General features: G+C 42.6%; 1 protein-coding gene across 4 annotated transcripts in view; it reads right to left on the minus strand.

The window, feature by feature from the left end:
• Positions 1-724: 724 nt before the first annotated feature.
• Rprd2 (regulation of nuclear pre-mRNA domain containing 2) overlaps positions 725-20,622 on the minus strand; it is a 61,329-nt gene continuing 41,431 nt past the window's right edge. For 3 of the 4 annotated variants that reach the window (XM_031374844.1, XM_031374843.1, XM_031374846.1), the window contains 4 exons: positions 18,148-18,430; positions 14,741-15,001; positions 12,616-12,816; positions 725-6,737 (listed from right to left, as the gene is read on the minus strand). In XM_031374844.1, coding sequence (XP_031230704.1) covers positions 3,997-6,737; positions 12,616-12,816; positions 14,741-15,001; positions 18,148-18,430 — 3,486 coding nt within the window. In that variant the 3' untranslated portion in view covers positions 725-3,996. The remainder of the gene's footprint in view (positions 6,738-12,615; positions 12,817-14,740; positions 15,002-18,147; positions 18,431-20,622) is intronic. The other variant, XM_031374847.1, reaches the window with a different exon arrangement.

Consider the following 20,622-nt stretch of genomic DNA (forward strand, 5'->3'; position numbering starts at 1 on the left):
AGGGTGCTCAACACTGCAAGTGTTACAATGAAAACCTTTTTTCCCGTTGGTTCACATTTGTACAGTATTTAAAAAGCACAATTATCTACATAGTATATGTCGACCACCCCCAGAGCACTGTGGTCTCATCCCACCCATGACAATATATATAGGCTCAAACAAAAAACCCAGGAGGCCATGAAGATCTTAAGAGGCTCAGCTAGACTTAAGTGACACAAATATACAAGTCAAGAGGACAGCTGGGAAAGGTCAATGTGAGAGGGGAAAAGTTAACCACGCCACAAACAAAACCATATTTTATTAAGCTGGAAAACAAAATATTGGAGACAGTTTGTTTTTTTCCAAGAGGCTGGGAGAGGTAAGAGCAAGTGGATCTGGAGAAAACACATGGGGCGGGGGTCCGGGGCACATATGCCTCAGGTATGTGTGCCCACACATACCACCTTCTGTCCTTCTCACACACCCTCAGGTGAAAAGCCAGTCTAGTGGCATCTTCGGGGCTATCCCCCAGCTTTTCCTTCTGCGCTCTGTAGCCTGCTTCACCTTTGGCCCTGGATAGTCAGGATGCATCTTCAACGGAGAAAATTTAGCATCTCTAACCACAGGTCTGTGCTACCATGCTGCAGTTTGGCTCCTGGAGAAGAGGAGTGGCTTCTGCTTGCACTCACCAGAAAAGCCAAGGGCCCTTGGTCAAAGCCCCAATCTCAAAGAAAAATGTCAAACCTTTAGAACTAGTTATTTTATTAAATGATATTAATACACATTCCAAAAGGATTTCACTGTTGTTGCCTCTAAAGCATGTACTTGTTTTCCACACTGAACACGTGAGAATATCAATCCAACATATCTACTTTTTTTTTTTTTTTAAATCTTAACAGGTAACCCCACCAGTTAAAAATATGAAGGTGGGGGAGGGGAGCAGTAATTTACAGCCGCTTCAAAAACTAACAGCTGAGGCCTAACTCCACCAACAGGTAATATTAGGACTGAGTGGATACTCTGCAGTAAGAAAGCTGGGCCGACTTCCATGGTCTAGATGGGCTTGCTGTACCACACTGATCATAAACACTGCTTCTGGGTTCAGAGAGGAAAGCAGGAGGCAAACCAAGCTCTGTTTACCCTGGGAAGGCAGAGAGTTGCAGGGAGGGAGCTCCCATCTGAGCTGAATCAGCTCTCAGGAAACCATTCAGGATCCTATTTGACATAGCATCACTGAATTCTGCGTGGTACTAGAGTATTCATGGAACTCTTTGTTTTTACAGTGAGCATCAAGGACCTTAGTGGCAACTACTCATTCTGCTTCATATGACTCATGTCCTTCCTTGCTAAGACAAACTATGTTGTGCATTCTTTAAAAAATAGCTTGTTTATTTATTTATTTTTAAACTCAGGGTGAAATACAAAAGTCAGAGTATGGTACCGAGTTTAAATCACAGACACAGGAAGAATAAAATCCTTGCTTTATCTTTATGAATACCAGAAATGTCTTTTGTTTCACTATATCACATATATACAGTTGTCTTCATTTACTGTTGTAGGAAGATTTCCTTAAAATATCTAACAGCTTCATACAACCCCCCACTTCCACCCTGAAACAAACACACTGAAGATCTTGTGGCAAAAACAAAACAAAAAATATCCCACAAACCCCAAGCCCTGGAAGTCCGTCCTTAAACTGTACCAAGCACTCCTGTCATATGGTGGTCACTCCGCTCTTGAAGACAGTTATCCTGCTTCAACATTCCAGAAACACTTTCCTGATACTTCCCTGGTTTTTTTTTTTATTAGAAAATCAAATGGTCAGAGAGCCTTTTCAAGTAAACAGTATATTTAAGTTTAAATAAGAGCGGTAGAAAGAATTCATACTCTTTTATTCTAGACTGAAAAACACCCCCACTTAATTCTGGGGAAAAAAAAATCAGTCCTGAAAGTCACAATTTCCCTGCCCCCACCCTCATTCGCTTTGATACTTTTTACTAAACAAATATCTTAAGACTCAATATATAACTAACTATATCTCCCTTGCTTTGCTATGCTATATACCCAACCCCACACACGAGGTCATGATATCATGCATTTCTGTGGGGAGATTACAGGGCAGAAAGGCTTGAGAAAGGAAAGAACTGGCTCAAAACAGATGTGAATTCTGAGGATGTCTTGCTGCACCCTCACACAGAGCACAGCTCCCAGGCTGTGTTGGACAGCCTTTCTTAGGGGGAAAAAAAAGTGGTTTGCTCTGAGACCAAGGATTGTCCTCGACCACATGCTGCACTTCCCTCCATCTGCTATCCCACTGAGGAATCCAAAGCACTCCTTTACCTCCTTATAGTTCTATGTTAACTTATTGGAATTCCTTCAAAAGCTCAACACATTGGTGCAACACACCTAGCTGGAGATTATTAGCATGTACCCTGGTGCAACACACTAGCAGAAAATCTAATGTGCAGTATTTGCTTCCTAGATACAAAGATAAAAGCACTCCAAGTGATTGTCTTTTCCTTAGGTATCAGATGCGGAAACACAAACAAGCCTTTTAATGCAGGGGAGAAAGCGCCCCTTCCACAGCAGTGACTCAGGCAACTGGCAGCTGGCATGAGGGTGAGGGATCAGTGGGCACTGAAAACACCAAGTTGCTATTTGCTGAGGGCTAACACAGATTCATCAGGATGCTGCTTTCTCTGTAAAGACACGGCCAGCAATACCCACCTGTCTCTAAGACACACCTACACAGTATCATGGAAGGATACCACTCAATCGCCTCTGAAACAGCAAGAACAGGGGTGAATACAGGACTGAGATTGGGTGAGGGTAGAAACTATAAAGACAAAATATTTTCCTTTCTCTAATAGTTATTATGTTTGCTGAAAACCACCAGTTAGGCACCATAGTAAAATAAGTGTCTACTTAAATATTTAAGAAGGCAGGGACAACATTTTACCTACATTATCAATTTAGTCAGAATAAGTGAGGGAGAAAAAGGGAAAGCAGGAGGCAAGGGCTTAGAATAGATATGTAGAACCATCAGAATGTTTCCCTTTTCCTCGTTTACAAAGGACAGTTGGTCACATAGCACCACTGAATGGCCTGTCCCTAGCTTTACACATTGTGATCATTTCCCATTTTAACCTTGAAATGATTATATTCAGCTTTTTCTTTCAACAAGGTAACTTTTCGTTTTGAGACAAAGTTCTACTATATAGCCCAAGCTGGCCTCAAACTTGCCATTCTCTTGTCCCTGCCTCCCAGTGCTGGGTTGTGTGTGCTACCACACCCAGCAAGAGAAAATTTTTTACTACACAGAATGAAGTTTGTACGGCTTCAGACTCACTGCCTGGTAATAGTTCAGAGGAGGCTGCTTAAAAAAGCAAAGAGTAAAGCACTCTGTGTCAACACACCTTTAGAATAAAGCAAATAAACCCGACAGGCCCAACATTGCCCATGTATTCCCTCTGCAAGCACTCTTGGCCTTCTGCAGGGCAGAAAATACAGAGGGAAGCCAATCGGGTTACAGAAGTTGCTCAGCTGGAGAGGGAAGGTGACAGGGATCCCCCTACTGACCATCAGCAAGGCCAAGACCCAAATAACACCCCAACATTGCACATTATTACCTGTACTGACCGAAGTTTTATTTCGAATGTAAGTAATCTCTCAATAGATGGGATAAAATACCGTTTTCCTCCCCACTCCCCAAACCCCCAGCCAAATATTGTGGCTTTGGTTATGTTTACTTGTGTGTATGTGTGTGTGTGTGTGTTTTTTTAAAGAAAAAATACAAACAACTTGGGAAAGGTCCTAAGTGTGGAGAGAAGACTGGATTATAGCAAATTGTTACCATGTATGCTTTCTGAATTTGGAAGGAAGGCCCTTCATTAAAAAAAAAAAACAAAACAAAACAAAGCAAAAAAATTAAGAGAGGAAAAACAAATTAAAACAAAAAACCAAACTGCTACTTCCAATGCTCTCTAGACTGTTCAAAATGCCTTCCCCACATTTCCATCAGTACCTGGGAGGGAAGAATGGGCGTTTTGGTGCAAAGAATGGAGGGCCTCTAACAAAAGGTGGCCTGGGTCTCTTTAAACTGTGGAATGGGTCTCTGCCGAGAAAAGCTTCCCTAGGCCGAAAGTCTGGCCGGGGACTCCGTAAAATCATACCACTCCGGCCGATGGCGTCTCTGTGTGCGGGACCCAAGGGAAGGCCACTGCTGCTGGTGTTGCCTCCCCCACCTCCTCCAAGGGCTGGGCCCAGGTGCTCCAGAGGGTGGGAAGGCAGGCTCAGGCTCTCTCGTGCACGGCTAAGACCGGGGCCATTGAGGTCCCTGGGTCCTGTGAGCACCCCAAAATGCTCAGCCATGGTCCCTTGAAGGAGGGAACTATGGTCCTTGGGAAAAACTGCCACAGCCCCAGTCACTCCATGCTCTGGCAGTGGTGGAGTTGGGAAAGGTACAACCCCAGAGTGGTCAACAGGGGGTGGAGGAGGGGGTGGAGTAGCAAAGGGGACACCAGTCCCTCCACTGCTAAGTTCCCCAGGGGGTGGAGGAGGGGGTGGTGGAGGGAAAGGAACTCCGCTGTGCTCTCCAGGAGGTGGTGGTGGACCAGCATGGGCCAGAGATGCCTCCTTTGTAAAGGGGTTCGAAAGATCCACAGAGGGCAGATGAGTGGGTGCCTCTCGAGAGAAGATACCACCATGATCCTTAGGAGGGGCAGGTGGGGCAGATGATGGCCCCACTGGCTCTCTCTGGAAGGGTGTCCCATGTTCCAAGGGGGATGGGGGGAGATGATGCTCAAATGTTGAGTTGAAACTGTTGGAACGAAAGCTGGTGACACTCTCCTGAAACTGGGGTGCCCGTTCCTTGTACGGCGTTGTCTTAAAGCCAGTGAGACCTCCGCTGCCCCCACCCCCAAGGGATGCCAACTCAGAGGCACTTGAGGGACCATTGTCAAAAGAGCTGCCTGGTGTGCTCAGATCAAACCAACCTACTCTTGAAACCTCACGCCCATGTCCTCTATTTCCCTTCCCAGGAACTCGTATAGACTCTACAGTCTGTATTGGCTCCCCCGACATTCTCCTATTAGCTGCGTTATGATAACCTAGAGTTTCTATAGGGGCCCCCTTTTCTTCTGTGCTGTCAGGCAAGTCTAAACAGGAGGAGGAAACACGAGTTTCTATTCGATAGTGTTCTTCCTGTTGTTGGTCAGTGGTGGGCAAGCTGGGCTGAGTGAGATTTGACAGACCAACACCATCACTTGAAGTACCCTTGTTGGGGGTCTGGCCAAAATGCTTATCATCTGAGGGCTTTCGTGAGGCGTTTTTAAGCATATTCTTAAACTCAATTGTTGATGTGGTGGAAATCGTGGAGGCCAGGACTTTTTCCACGCCTGATGTGGGTGGGTGGCCCGCTGGAGCGGCAAGGGTACTCTGTGAAGAGAAAACGGAACGATGTGGGACTGGGTGAGGAGAGTCTGGGTACTGCGTCTGTGGCAAAGTGAGATGCCCAGCAGTAGACTGAGACAAGCCACTGTGGTTGGAGTCAGGGGTGAAAAATGAATCATTTTTACTTGGTGATGGTGACCGCTCAGACCCAGGTTCATTCCCTCTTATGCTGAAGGCACCAAATAGCCCAGGGGGAGATGAAAGACGGTCACAGTTCTCACTAGAGTCCAGGAGGGCCCTTACAGATGGAGGGAAGGCAGATTTGACCCCAAACTCTTGGGCCCTGTGGTTGTAACTAGACAGGATTGGCTGGTATTCAGTGGCATCAGAAAGCTTGCTTGACTTCAGGATTGACTTGGCTGGTTTCTTCTCTAGATTCATCATGGCAGATGGTGGAGGCCCTGAATATTCAAAATCTCGGTAGTCCTCATCTTCCTGGAAGGAAGTATCTGGGAAGAGCTTTTCCTGTGAGGAGTCCATCAGTGATGATGGCCTCTCAACTCCACCAGAAGGCTGCTTGTAGGGAGAGTCACTGCCCAGGCCAAAGGCTCGATATGTAGACACAGAATTGGGGAGCTCTTGGGGGTAGCTTTCATCTCTTCCAGGAGGTGGCGATCTTGTACTGCTGGGTGTTGAGGAACCAGGGCTGATGATCTTAGACAGCAGGGACATGGTATCTACACTGCTGGATGTGGGCTTATCCATCATCTCATCCTGGGTGGGTGTCCCACTCCGTTCATCCCGAACAGGAGTTCCATCGATGCTGTCAACTGAAGTGCTAGTAGGACCACGCTGGAAATCCGAGGACTGGCCCTCTGATGGGGCACTGGATCCCAAGCTGCTGAGGATTGGGATGTTTAAGTTTAAGCCACTGAAACCAGGGTTACCTTTTAAGAAGTTGTGGATCTTCATTTCCAGGCTTGGAGAGGTGGACTCTGATTCTGGCTTTGGCTTGGAGACCTCTGAGGATTGGCACATGGCAACTTCAGTTGGTGGGGCAGCAGGGCTAGTATTGTGGGTCCCTGTAAACCCTAAAGAACTGGATGGTAGTTTAAAAGTAGTGCTTGGGAGCACCGGGCTCTGCCCAACTGAAGCCTTGCTTGCTGAAGTCGAAGAGACTTCAGAAGTTGAAGAACTAGGAGAATAGTTGAAGCTTTTGGAAATAAAAGACTGGGTACTGGAGAGCAGATTTCTCCCTTTTACGGCAGAGCTTGTGGTGCTGGCAGGGGAGGCTGTAGTGCTCTGGGAAGTAGCTTCACTGGCTGGCACAGGGTTTGCAGTAACACTCTGAAGTAATGATGACAAGCCTGCAGAAACACAGATTAAAGGGGTTAAGAAGAACAACTACCCACATTATAATGAAAACAAGGCAGGCTTATTAGATACTATCACTCACTCTGGTTGGGAACCAGATAGACTTTTAAATAGGAAGTTAAAAGGAATCTAGACTAAACAGGCAGTGCCTAGCTGAGACAAAACAAAGCAAAACAAAACAAAAATCAGGTCTACTTATCAATCTAAGACAGCAAAGCACTCAGACAGTCCCAGAACTATCCAGATGCAAATCCCGTAATAAAAGGAAACAGGAAAGAGAGGGATTTTTAATGTCAGAATCATTCATAGCTTAAAAAGCCAAGCAGTGAAGCAAACTTCCTAACACAGCATTCAAAGCCGGTGTCTGTGCTCAAGCCGTGGAGTCTCTCTGAACACAAATGAGTATTTCCGCCCTTTCACCTTGTAGTTTATGCCAACACATGAGCATGCACTGTGGTTCTCAAGAGGAAAATAACATGCAAAACTTCAGTCTGGAATATTTTTTCAACAAGTCAATGCTTTTATTTTGTATGTGTATGGGTGTTTTGTCCTCATGTATGTCTATGTATTCCTGGTGCCCAAGAAGGCCATTAAAATGGCATTAGATCCTTGGATCTGGAGTTACAGACAGTTGTAAACTGCTATGTGTGTGCTGGGAATCAAATCCAGGTCTTTTGGGAAAAGAGCCTGTACGCTTATCCATCTCTCTAGTCCCTGGTGTTACTTTTTTTGGGACAGGATCTCACTATGTCTTCCTACATTCCCATGGAGACCAGACCCCTATAACCCGACCCCATGTTTAAGGTGGGGATCACCACAGCCAGCGACTGGAATTACTTTTTTAGCAACATTTTCTTACTTTTAAAATTTTATTTTTGGGCAGTGGTAGCGCACGCCTTTAATCCCAGCACCTAGGAGGCAGAGGCAGGTGGATTTCTGAGTTTGATGCCAGCCTGGTCTACAGAATGAGTTCCAGAACAGCCAGGGCTATACAGAGAAACCCTGTCTTGAAAACAAAACAAGACAAAAAAAAAAAAAATTATTTTTACTGTGTATGAGTTTGTGTATTTGCACATGTGCCACAGCATGCATGGAGTGGTTAGAGGACAATTCTGTGGGATCAATTATTTCCTTTCACCTTTATATGGGCTCCGATACTAAATTAGGTCATCAGGCTTGTGGCAAGTGTGTTTACCTACGGAGGCATTTTTGTCCACCTTCTCTCTTTATTTATGTGTATAAGTAGTGTGTGTGTGTGTGTGTGTGTGTGTGTGTGTGTACTCGCGTGGGTACTCGCAAGGTATCCATGGAGACCAGAAAAAGGCATCAAATCTCCTTAGCTAGGGTTGGGTATGAGCTGCCATGTGGATTCTGAGAATCAAATCTGAGTCCTCTGTAAGAGCAGTAAGAGTTCTTTAGTGCTGAGCATCATCTTTCTGGCCCTGTCTTTTTGGGGCTGGGGAAGTTCTTATGTAATCCAGGCTGGCCTCAAATTCTTTATGTAGCTGAAAGTGGCCTTACACTCTAATCCTTTTGGTTCCACTTTCTAAATTCGGGAGCCCATTGTGTAGACTAGTTTGGCCTTGAGTGCATGGAGATCTGCCTGTTTTTATTTGTATGTATGTTTGTGTAGATGTGGAGGACAGAAGGCATTAGATATTCTAGAGCCACAATTTAGAAAAAAAGAGCCAGGCTGTGGTAGCACATGGCATTAATCCCAATACTCCAGAAGCAGAGGCCAGCAGATCTCCATGCATTCAAAGCCAAACTGGTCTACACAGCATGCTCAAGGTCAGCCAGAACTATGTAGTTGAGACACCACCTCAAAAATAAATACATAAAACAAACAAGCCAGAAAAGTGGCGGGAGCAGACCCAGCAGTTAAGAACATTTTCTGCTCTTCCAGAAAGCCCAAATTACTGGTTATTTTTCTTTCTGAGTCTGGCTTACCATGCTTAACACAATGGTCTCCAGTTATACTCATTTCCCTGCAAATATTATAGTTTTCATTTTCTCCACATGGCTGAATTAAATCCAAATGAGCATATGTGCATACTTTAACTATCTGTGGATGGGTACTGAGGCTGGCTCCATTTCTCATTCATTTATTCATTTGGTTTTTCAAGACAAGTTTTCTCTGGGCAGTCCTGGCTGTCCTGGAACTCACTCTGTAGACCAGACTGGCCTTGAACTCTGAAATATGCCTGCCTCTGCCTCCCAAATGCTGAGATTAAAGGCATGCACTACCACTGCCCGCACTGGTTCGATTTCTTAACTGCTAAAAGAAATAGAAACTCTGTAGTATGTTGAGTTCTTCAAATGTAAACTCAGGAGCAGCAGTACCTGAGTCTTACCAGAGCTCCATTTTCAGCATTTCTAGAAAAGTTGATCCCGACTTCCATGACAGCTAAAACGTTTACAAAACCACAGCACTGGAGACAAACTTTATTATTATTCTTGGTTTTGCTTCATATGTGTAGGCAAGCACTTTACACTGAGCTACATACATTCCTGGCTCAGGTGGATCTTCTGAGGCAATCTTGTATATAACCCTCTGTAGTCTAGCACTTTCTCTTTAGCCTACACTGGATAAATTACAATACTTCTGTCAGTGTGACCAGGTAAGGGTCATACACACCATGTCTACCCTTTATGTATTTATTCTTTTGTTTATTTGTTTGTTTTTTGAGACAGGGTCAGTCTCATTATATAACCCTGGCTGCCCTAGAACTCACTACACAGACCATGCTGGCTTAAGACTCACAGAGTTCCACCTGCCTCTGCTTCCTAAGTGCTGGGGTTAAAGGCATGCAGCACCATGCCTGTCTATCTGTCTGTCTATTTATTTACTTATTCTGTTTTTTCCAAACAGGCATCTGTTACACAACCCAGGCTGGCCTTGGAATCATAGCAATCCTGACCGAATGCTGAGATTACAGATGTGAGGTATGTAAGACCTGAGTATCTTTTTCTAAAAAGATACTCAGTATTACCTCTCAGGTACTGTGGGGACATGTTCTTCCATAGACTACTGCTTTTTCAAAGATAGTTACTGTCAAGTCAGTTTGATGGCTCAATGGCTAAAACATCCAATGTCAATCTGATGACTTGAGTTTGATTCTCAGTATCCACATTGTAGAAGAAGACAATTTCCACAAGTGTCCTTTGACTTCCATAAGCATGAAGGCATATATAACCCCTCCTCTATAAATAAGTGAACTTAAAGGGACAGCTGTTACTTATATTTTATAAGACAGAAAATTCTTTTTGTCACTTTACTACATTTCTTTTACCTCAACAAGCTGTGAATTTTTTTTTTTTAAATCCATCAATAGGACTGTGGATGATAAAATAAAATAAAGTTCTAAGAAAAAAAGAGGGTCTTTTAAAAGACAGGGTTTCTCTGTGTAGCCCTGGGTGTCCTGGAACTCAAACCCGTACACCAGCCTGGCCTCAAACTCAAGAGATCTGCCTGCCTCTGCCTTCTGGGATTAAAGGCGTGCACCACCACCACATGGACAACATTTTCTTTCTGGTAAAGAAAAAAAAAAATTAAAGCCTTAAAAAATTATACTGTGTATGTGTGTGTCTGTGTGTGCGCGCGCGCGCGGCAGAGAGAGGACAGCTGCAGTGGCTGGTTCTCTTCTCCCCACCGTGTGGGCCTTAGGAAGCCTGGTTTGGCAGCAAGCAGCTTTATCCACTAAGCTATCTTGCTAGCCTCTGAAAGATTTTTGTTTACAGTGTTTGAGTGAAGATGAGTATTTATGTTTCAGAATACTGAAAGGTTAAGAAAAATTCCATGGGGCCAGATAGATGGCTCAGTGATTAAGAGCACTGGCTGCTCTTCCAGAGTCCTGAGTTTAATTCCCAGCAACCACATGGTGGCTCACAACCATCTATAATGGAACCCGATGCCCTCTTCTGGTGCGTCTGAAGACAGTGACAGTGTACTTACATAAAACAAATAAGTAAGCCTAAAAATAAAATAAATGAAAAACTCCATTTTTCCCCCATGAAAATGGAATTTTTCCTTTTTTCACAATCTTTCTATGTAGCTCTGGCTCTCCTGGAACTTGTTCTGTAGACTAGGCTAGCCTCAGGCTCACAGAGATCTACGTGCCTCTACCTTCCAAGTGCTGGAATTACAGCATGCCACCACACTTTGGTAAGAGTTCCACTTTCTAAAAGCAAAAGAAAGGTGACAAACTCTGTTATTCCATAAGGACTTATTTTTTGTTTTTATTTCTCATCCTGTCAGAACAGATTTCTTCAAATTCTATCTGACAAGAAGGACCACATGGAACTATTATAGCAATCTGCAGAGCAATACGAACTCTTTAGATACTGTGCTGCATCTATGAAAGAAACGAATATAAATGACTTCCAGATTGTCTACATCTATCGGATAGCAACAGGGAGGAGTCAAAAGTATCGAAATCTCTCTTGAGTTGTACATGATAAACAGTTGTAGATCATCATCAATATTTTATGCTTAAAAACAGAAAAAACACTGCTACAGTGTACTCAGATAAATAAAATAAATCTTTTTTTAAAGATTTATTTATTATTATAAATAAGTACACCGTAGCTGTCTTTAGATGCACCAGAAGAGGGCATCAGAACTCATTATGGGTGGTTGTGAGCCACCATGTGTTTGCTGGGATTTGAACTCAGGACCTTTGGAAGAGCAGTCGGTGTTCTTACCCGCTGAGCCATCTCACCAGCCTCCATAAAATAAATCTTTAAAAAAAGAAAAAGAGAAAGGAAAAAAACAGCAACATCTCACTGCAGCATAGGTTAGCCTGTAACTTGGGACCTAGTCTCCTAAGAACTGGGATTACTGAAAACATCAATTTTTTATTGTTAGTTCCAACAGAGAAGGGTTTCAGAAGATCACCGGATAGTATTTAGTTCTGTAAAGTAAAACTCTTTCTTTGACTGACTACTGAAGAAGCAATAGTAATAGACTGACCCAGAACAGTGCAGGGACAGACAGTAATGGCTATTTATACGCTCTACTCATGAGGACAGGTTCCTTACCTCATTGCTGCTGATATTCTAGCATAGATGCATTTTTGTGGATGGAGACCATAAAATGCATTATAAGATAATCAACGACATTTTTCTGACCTTGACCTGTTCGTGCTAAACAGAGTTTCTGTCCCAGTTGAAACAAACAAAAGTATCTTTAGTCATTGCTAAATGTCACCTAGAAGTCCCTGGCTTTAACAATGGTGATACTGTTCTGGTATTTACAATTAACTGCATCATTATACTGAGATGTTTAAGAAGGTTGTGTAGGAGTCTGGAAAATAAGAATTGAAAGATCAAATATGATTCATGCAAAACTGAAGCAGTTTTATGTACATGACAGCTGAGAAAGCAAAAAAGAGAAGTTTAAATGAGGAAGAGACTACAGATAGAAGGGAGAAAACAAGATATATAAAATAGGTTATATTTGATATAGGTTATATATTAAAACTCAACACACACACTACCCTACACCAGGGTTACCCTACCCTAAGGCCAGGGTTAATGTAAGCCCCAGTAGTACCCTGCTGCAGGACAGAGTATTAGTGGCTAACCAGTTCATCATATATCAGACGCATTACCTTAGCCAATCACATCACCTCATGAGGCTGCTCTCCTTACCTCAACAGGAAGGTGTTACTAGGATAATATTTAGAGTCTGTTTTAGTGTTGACATTTTCAATTCTATAATTGCTACCTCATAAATGATAAGTATAAAGACAGTAATGAATTAACTGAATTGTACATTTCATGACTTTGGATTCCTCAGAACTAGAATTCAAGGTTACCCTGGGAGACAAACATTCACAATTTAAGTCCCTCTGGCACATGTCAGTTTACCTTGGAGTGCAGGGGCTGACTGTGTCTGGGTTTTAGAAAGAGCAGAGAGAATGCTCTCTGGGGTGATCTCCACCTTTGACAGGATATTTGCCAGAGGGTTGTGAGATGGTGTTGTGGCAGGTGCAGGTGTTTTCAAGCCACTGCTGAGGTTGCTGGGACTGGTAGGAGTTCCTGGAGAAGGTCTTGATGCAGAACTGACCCCTGGTGGCAGAAAGATGAACTCAAGAAAATGCAATACTCAATTCATGACACTTTCCACTCAATGAAAGATTGTTTAATAGTATTTCTGGTGACTGATCCACAAATAGTGCCCATTTTGACACATACAAAGAAAAACATCTGAAAATATGAACTGTTGTTTCTGTTTGGAATATTCTTAAAACAAACAAGTCCTATATTATTTTCACACACATTCCTTGGTTTTCAGAGAGGCAACCAGAACAGAGCAGGCAACCTGCTTCCGCACACCACCCCTTGTGCTCAGCGAATGCAGCAGGATGACAGGGTCAGAGGCACTACCACTGCAGAACGCTGACACCACATGTCTATGTGAGTGCAAGGGTTTTTCTCTTACACAGCCTTTAAAGTGACATTATACAAATAAACTCCTTTACACTTTTACACTTCAAAACCCTGGGTCGGTTATCAACACAGTAAAAAGGTAAATGCAGACACGAGAAAAACATTTGATTTCTTAAAATATGACAAAAATCACTATGAACAGATGTTTTACAAATAAAATATAAATGAACAAATGAAAAAAATCTTTAATTAAAATATAGATATTATCTTTTCAAGATTGAACGTGACAATGGAAAGGTTAGGAACAATTAAATTTCCAAACACTAGGTATATAAAATAGTATACTCTTAGATAACAATTTAAAAAGCTACATGCTGCCATTTGGTTTTGTGTTTTTTAAACAGGGTCTCACAATATAGCCCAGGCTGGGCCTTCAGCTCTTATTCCTCCTGCTTGGCTTCCTCAGTGCTCATGTTACAGGCGGCAGCAAATCTACTCCACAAGCTGATTATTTCCCCCAAAATAATACAGTGGGCAGGCACAGATGAGATGAGAGTCTACCCTCTGCACCTACATGTGTGCAGTGCACACTACTATCACTATTAACACTGCTAGTGTGTAGGTGCTGGGGGTCAGGAGAGTTTTGAGGAATCACATCTCTCCTGCCACCTTTACATGGATCCTGGAGATTGAATGTAGGTCTCATCAGGGTTGCATGGCAAGGACTTTATAAAGTGAAAAGCTGAAAACACAGTAGTGTCTAATAACAAGAATTATCATATACAACAACAGGCATTAAAGTTGACATAGATGACTTTTGTTGTGTGTGGTACATGCAGTTATATATTCCCACATTGTGTGCATGTGGAGACCAAAATGACACTGTCTGTATGTCTTCCTTCTATCTAATTTTGGGAGATTATGTCAATGGCTGAATCTGGATCTTCAGGTTTCTGCTAGACTGGCTGCCACTCCCCAATGTGTGTCACTCCCAACAGTGGGCTTGTAGGCTCACACAGCTAAGCCTGGTTGTTCTATGGGTGCTGGCAATCTAAGCTCAGGCCCCCATGCTTATGAAAACATGCACTTCACTCATGGAACCATCTCCCTAGCCATCTCCATTTTTTGTCCAGAAAGGGCCTCATGTAGCCCAGGCTATCCTTGAACTCTTCATATCCTGACTCTTTTCCCAAGTGTTGAGATTACAGGTGTGCGCCACCACAACCAGATGTTTAGCTGAATATTTAATAACTAAAAATTTGTGATACATACTTAAGTTTTAAATAAGCTGATTTAAAGATAATATAGGCAATGTTTCAATTATTAAAAGAAAAAGTATTCCAAATATCTAATCTCTCAAATCAACGAACATGTATATACATCGGTGGTTTTCTTTGGTGTAGCAAGATTATTTTTTGGCTTTTCTATGGTATCTATCCATTTTTAATGTATTTTTAGTGAAAATTTTGAAAGAAATCTCACCACTACCACCAACAAGAAAACCCACTGTGATGATTCAATTAACAAGGATAGCAATCAGTGGCTAGCACCATCACTGGGCTCATGGCAATCAGTGGCTAGCACTGTCACTGGGCTCACTTACCAGTATTTTTCATGACTGATGTTAGGCTGCTAAGGATGGAACTGATCTTTGCCAGATCCACATTGGCCAGGTTTGGCAAAACCAAAGTTGGGGAAGGGGACAGAAGTGCAGTGTTCAGAGGCTTCGGGAGAGGTGGAGCTGCGGGCGTGGGCACAGATGGGGGGACACACGGTGAGGCTTTCGAGACACTTTCTGTTGATTTGGTGGGCACACCAGTGGAGACGGCGGGTTTTTCCACAGGTTTTTCTTTCCTGTCCTCCACTGTTTAAACAAACAAACGAGACAGTTTTATGACCTATTTTCTAGATTTTATGTCTAAAATTAAACAATGTTATGCCCCAATATTTCCTAATCTGAGGGCACAAAGCCCTACACAACTCAGTTTTATGCCTCAAAACAAACCAATACAAACCAGTTCCTATCTGCCATATTAGGTAGCTCACAACATCCAGAAACTCCAACTTCATGGGGTAGATGCCTTCTGATATGCATACACATGTACTCACATAGATGTACACTCATACACGTAAAGAAATATAAGATAAAAAAGATCAGTCTATATAGTTTATGACCATTCCCACCAACTAACTGCATTTTACTTTTTTTTTTTTTTTGAGACAGGCTTTTTTGAGACAGGGTTTCTTCGTGTAGCCTTGGCTGCTGTCCTGGAACTCACTCTGTAGATCAGGCTGGCCTTGAACTCAGAAATCCACCTGCCTCTGCTTCCCAAGTACTGGGATTAAAGGCATGCGCTACCACTACCTGGTTTGCATCTTACTTGTTTTAAAAATAATTTTTATTTTTATATTTATTTATTTATTTATTTGGTTTTCCAAGACAGGGTTTCTCTGTGTAGTCCTGGCTGTCCTGGATTTTATTTTATGTATATGAGTACACTGTAGCTGTACAGATGGTTGTGAGCCTTCACATGGTTGTTGGGAATTGAATTTTTAAGACCTCTTCTTGTTCCAGTCAACCCTGCTCACTCCGGGCAGCCCTGCTTGCTCCGGACCCAAAGATTTATTTATTACTATAATTAAGTACACTGTAGCTGTCTTCAGATGTACCAGAAGAGGGCGTCAGATCTCATTAAGGATGGTTGTGAGCCACCATGTGGTTGCTGGAATTTGAACTCAGGACCTTTCAGTAGAGTAGTCAGTGCTCGTACCCACTGAGCCATCTCATCAGCCCAGCATCTTACTTTTTTTTTTTTTGAGACAGGGTTTCTCTGTGTAGCCCTGGCTGTCCTGGAACTCACCCTGTAAACCAGGCTGGCCTCAAACTCAGAAATCCACCTGCCTCTGGCATCTTACTTTTTAATGATTCTCTTGTATATTCTGATTAGTGTAGTACTAAATATAAATATGTATCTTTCCCCAACCAGAGAGAGACGCCAGGGAGGGAGATGAGGATGTTCAGGGAGATAACCAAAAAGAAAATACTACAGCAGCAGTATCCCCAACAGGACCCCTTTAAATTCTTGAGAACATATTTTTACTTGCTGTTAATTTGTACTGTTTTATGGAGATGGTGTTTGCCACAAGGTATTCTGTTTGATTTATTATTATTATTTTGTTTCTACAAGTTGGCCAACTGTGAGTATAATGGACACTAATTATTTTTCAAAATTATTTCAGGTATATGAGTATTTTTGTTTGTCTGAATACCTGTGTACCATGTGCATGCAGTACCCCAAGAGGTCAGAAGAAGGCATCACATTTCCTGGAAGTGGACTGACAGACAGCAGAGGGCTGCCTCTGAGTGCAGGGAGTCTGCAAGAACAGCCAGTGCTCCTACTGCTGAGCATCTGTCCAGCTCCTAGATACTCATTTCAAAGTGTAATGTTTTAAGTCTTAAAAACTTTCGTTGGACTTGTTTTTTCCCCCTCTCCCACTCCCTTCCTCTTTTTGCTGGGGAATTTTGAAAGGTGGGGGTGGGGATAGGGTGGGGCAGGCAGGGGATAGGGACCCAGGGGACTGGGAGGTGAGTATGATCCAGGTCATAATGTAAAATTTCCAAATAATCAGTAAAAATATAGTATGTAAAAACCAAAAAACAACTTTAGACTATACTCCTCTTACTACTTTAAAGAACACAGTGAATAGTTTATTTAATTCAACAGAAGTCAAAGTATCGGGGGTTGGAGAGATGGCTCAGCAGGTAAGAGCACTGACTGCTCCTCCGAAGGTCCTGAGTTCAAATTCTAGCAACCATATGGTGGCTCACAACCACTCGTAATGAGATCTGATGCCCTCTTCTAGAGTATTTGAAGACAGTTACAGTGTACTTATGTATCATAATAAATAAATCTTTGGGCCAGAGGGAGTGGGGCTGACCAGAGCAAGTAAAGGTTCTAAATTCAATTCCCAAACAACCACATAAAGGCTCACAACCATCAGTACAGCTGCAGTGTACTCATATATATATATATAAAATAAATAAATAAATCTTTTTTTTTAAAAAGTCAAAGTATTTAATAAGAATAATTATAAAAGTGCAGATGCCTTTAATCCCAGCACTTGGGAAGCAGAAGCAGGCATTTTTGAATTCAAGGCCAGCCTGGTCTACAGAGTTCCAGGACAGCCTGGGCTATACAGAAACCCTGTTTTGAAAAAAACAAAAGAAAAAGAAAACAACAACAACAACAACAAAAAAAAAAAAACCCAAAAAATAAAAAAAGTGCAGATGCCAGATAAAAATCAATTAAGGTAAGTTGTGAAAATGTAGTTAATAAATTATAGCTTTAGAATTCTTTTTATTTAAGTTATTTTTTGATTTATTTATGTGTATGAGTATTTTGCCTATATTCACATGCACATTTTTGCCTGGTTTCCAAGGTTACAAGTGAATGTCTGATCCCTTGGGACTGGAGTCACAGGCAGTTGTAAACTGCAGTGTGGGGTGCTAGGAACTGAACTTGGATCTGTTGCAAGATTGGCAAGTGCTCTTAAGCTGAGCCATTCATTCACACTAGTCACATTAAGAAACAAAAAACACTTTAATGTTACAAATTCTTGTGTTATACTTTATCCAACATATCCAAACTATCTTTATTCTGTAATGTATGAAAATAAAACCATGCCAGGCGGTGGTGGCCCACACCTTTAATCCCAGCACTTGGGAGGCAGAGGCAGGTGGATTTCTGAGTTCAAGGCAGCCTGGTCTACAGAGTGAGTTCCAGGACAGCCAGGGATACATAGAGAAATCCTGTCTCGAAAACAAAACAAAACAAAACAAAACAAATGAAATAAACTCATTTCTGAGCACTGGCACATTGCCTGTGAAAGGCCCTGGTCTGGTCTCCAGCACTGTGGAAGACAGCAGTGAGACGCCCTTACCTCCTCTGTGTGCTCATCAACTGTAGGAACAGTACAGAAGAAGCACTTAGGGACCATAGCAGGCCTTACCAATGATTTTTGATCCATCATCTTCCACATCTGAGAGTTCCATGTCTTCCACATCACGGTTATCTGTTACAGGCTCCGGTGTGGCAGATTTGTCACTCTCCATGGTTGGTGACTGGGATTCCTCACCTCCCATCCCCTGAAATGGAGACTCAGAACCAGTTGGGGAAGGAGCATCCATACTTGGAGAGGGGACTGGTGATTCCTCAGGATCAGGAAGGGTTGACTTCAATTGATCCAACTTCTTCTTTAAGTTGTTTACTCGGTTAGCGAAGGTTTTGTAAGCCTAAAAGAGAGAGAAAAATGCTTATTTCTTTGACATAAGGAACACCTGGGTATTATTTGACAAAACTAGCACAAAACAAGAATTATCACAGAGCACAGAGCATTTTGGTATCTACTGCTCAGTGAATATCATTACCCACAAATGTTAGAAATCTTTGCAAAGTTTACTGTGCATGTGTGTGTGTGTGTATGATGGATGTGGGTGTGCAGGCCATGACATGTATGTGGAAGTTATAGGTAAACTGGAATTAGCTTTTTTCTTCCATCTTTACGCAGGCGGAGGATAAAACTCAAGTTTCAACAGGCTTGTATGCCAAGTATGTACTGAAACTTTGCTTAATTTGATAAAAATGCTGTATCAGTCACAGTCAATTATTCAGTAAAGTTTTTACTTTGTCCATATTTCCTATTTTTACCCATTATCTCTTTTCTAAGTCATGTTTCCCCGATCCCTCTTGTGTGTGATATTCTTGGTATTTCTTTGTTTCTGATGGCCTTAACAATTGTATATATTTACCTGAAGAATTCTGAGGAATACTGTAAAGGTCAATTGATATTTGTCTAGTGATTTCTGTCATGATTAGACAGAGATCATGAGTGTTTCTGGGGAAGAGCACAGAGGTACCGTTCTAACACACTCACCAACTCATCACGGCTGACGCTGATGCCAATACTTGCTGTAAATCCAGTATCTGGGTCCTTTTTCTTACTACGTTATTGTGTATGTACATGTGTGAATATGCACCATGACATGCAACTCCCAGGAGAGGACAACTTTGGGGACTTGTTCTTTCTCACCCAGCCTGTGGGTCCTAGGGATCACAGTTGGGCTGGCAGGAAGCATCTACCTGTACCTGCAGAGCCATCTTGGTGGTCTGCTATCATCTCTTCATCCCTTCATTATCTTCAAGCTAGGTACTTTTTAAAACACTGCAGAGGTCAGAGAACAATCCATGAAAGGTGGTTCTCCCCTCCATTGCTCAGGTCCAAGAGATCAAAAATCCAGGTCTTTAGGTTTGGTGGCAGGTGCTTACACACTAAGCCACCTTACCCCTCCACTTCCTTTTGTTTTGAGAGTCTTGAACTGTCACAGTGTAGGTATTACTTTATTTTGGCTAGATATTCAAAAAACATTATTTAAAAAGACACTAACTAATATGCTGGGCACAGTGGCACACGTCTATAACCCCAGCACTTAGGAGATAAGAACACTGGCTGCTCTTACAGAGAACTTGGATTCAGTTTCCCAGAACCCACATGCTTGTAACTCCAGTTCCAGGAGATCTAACTCTTTCTGTCTCTAAGGGCACAAGGCACACATGTTATGGTCATACACATACATGTAGACAACACTCACATACAAAGGCATGTGACTAGAAACATGACTCAGCAGTTAAAGAGCACAGACTGCTCTTCCAGAGGACATGGGCTCAATTCTCAGCAACCACATGGGAGGCTTTTAACCATCTACAGATCCCAGTAGACCCGACACCCTCTTCTAGACTCCAAGGACAGTATATGAATATGGTGCATAGATATGCATACAGAGGCATATATCCATGCACCATGTTAAAAATGTATTAAAGTAATTTTTTTTTTCTTTTTTTTCTTCTTGGTTTTTCGAGACAGGGTTTCTCTGTATAGCCCTGGCTGTCCTGGAACTCACTCTGTAGACCAGGCTGGCCTCGAACTCAGAAATCCACCTGCCTCTGCCTCCCAAGTGCTGGGATTAAAGGCATGCGCCACCACTGCCCAGCTATTAAAGTAAATTTTAAAAAGTAAAAATAAAGTCTCAAAAAATTCTTACAAAAGGGACAGGAGGTAGGGTAGGTGGGCATGGGGCCACATGTGCTAGAGATATGGCTCAATGGCCAAGAGCACTGGCTGCTCTTCCAGAAGTCCTGAGTTCAATTTCTAGCACCCACATGGCAGCTCATAACTGTGTGTAACTATAGTCCCACAGGATCCAATGTCCTTTTCTGGTGTGCAAATGGACATGAAGACAAACACCAACATACATAAATAAATCTTAAGAGATGGGATGGGTTAGGGAGAACACAAGTTTGGCTGGTGGCATGCACATTTAACCCCAGCACCCAGGAGGCAGAGGTAGCTCTCTGAGTTCAAGGTCAGTTTTGTGGGTGAATCCTAAAACAGCTATGGTTACACAGAGAAACCCTGTTTCTCTCCCTC

This window comes from Mastomys coucha, unplaced genomic scaffold (assembly GCF_008632895.1).
Source record: "Mastomys coucha isolate ucsf_1 unplaced genomic scaffold, UCSF_Mcou_1 pScaffold16, whole genome shotgun sequence".
In the NCBI taxonomy this organism is placed as follows: Eukaryota; Metazoa; Chordata; class Mammalia; order Rodentia; family Muridae; genus Mastomys; species Mastomys coucha.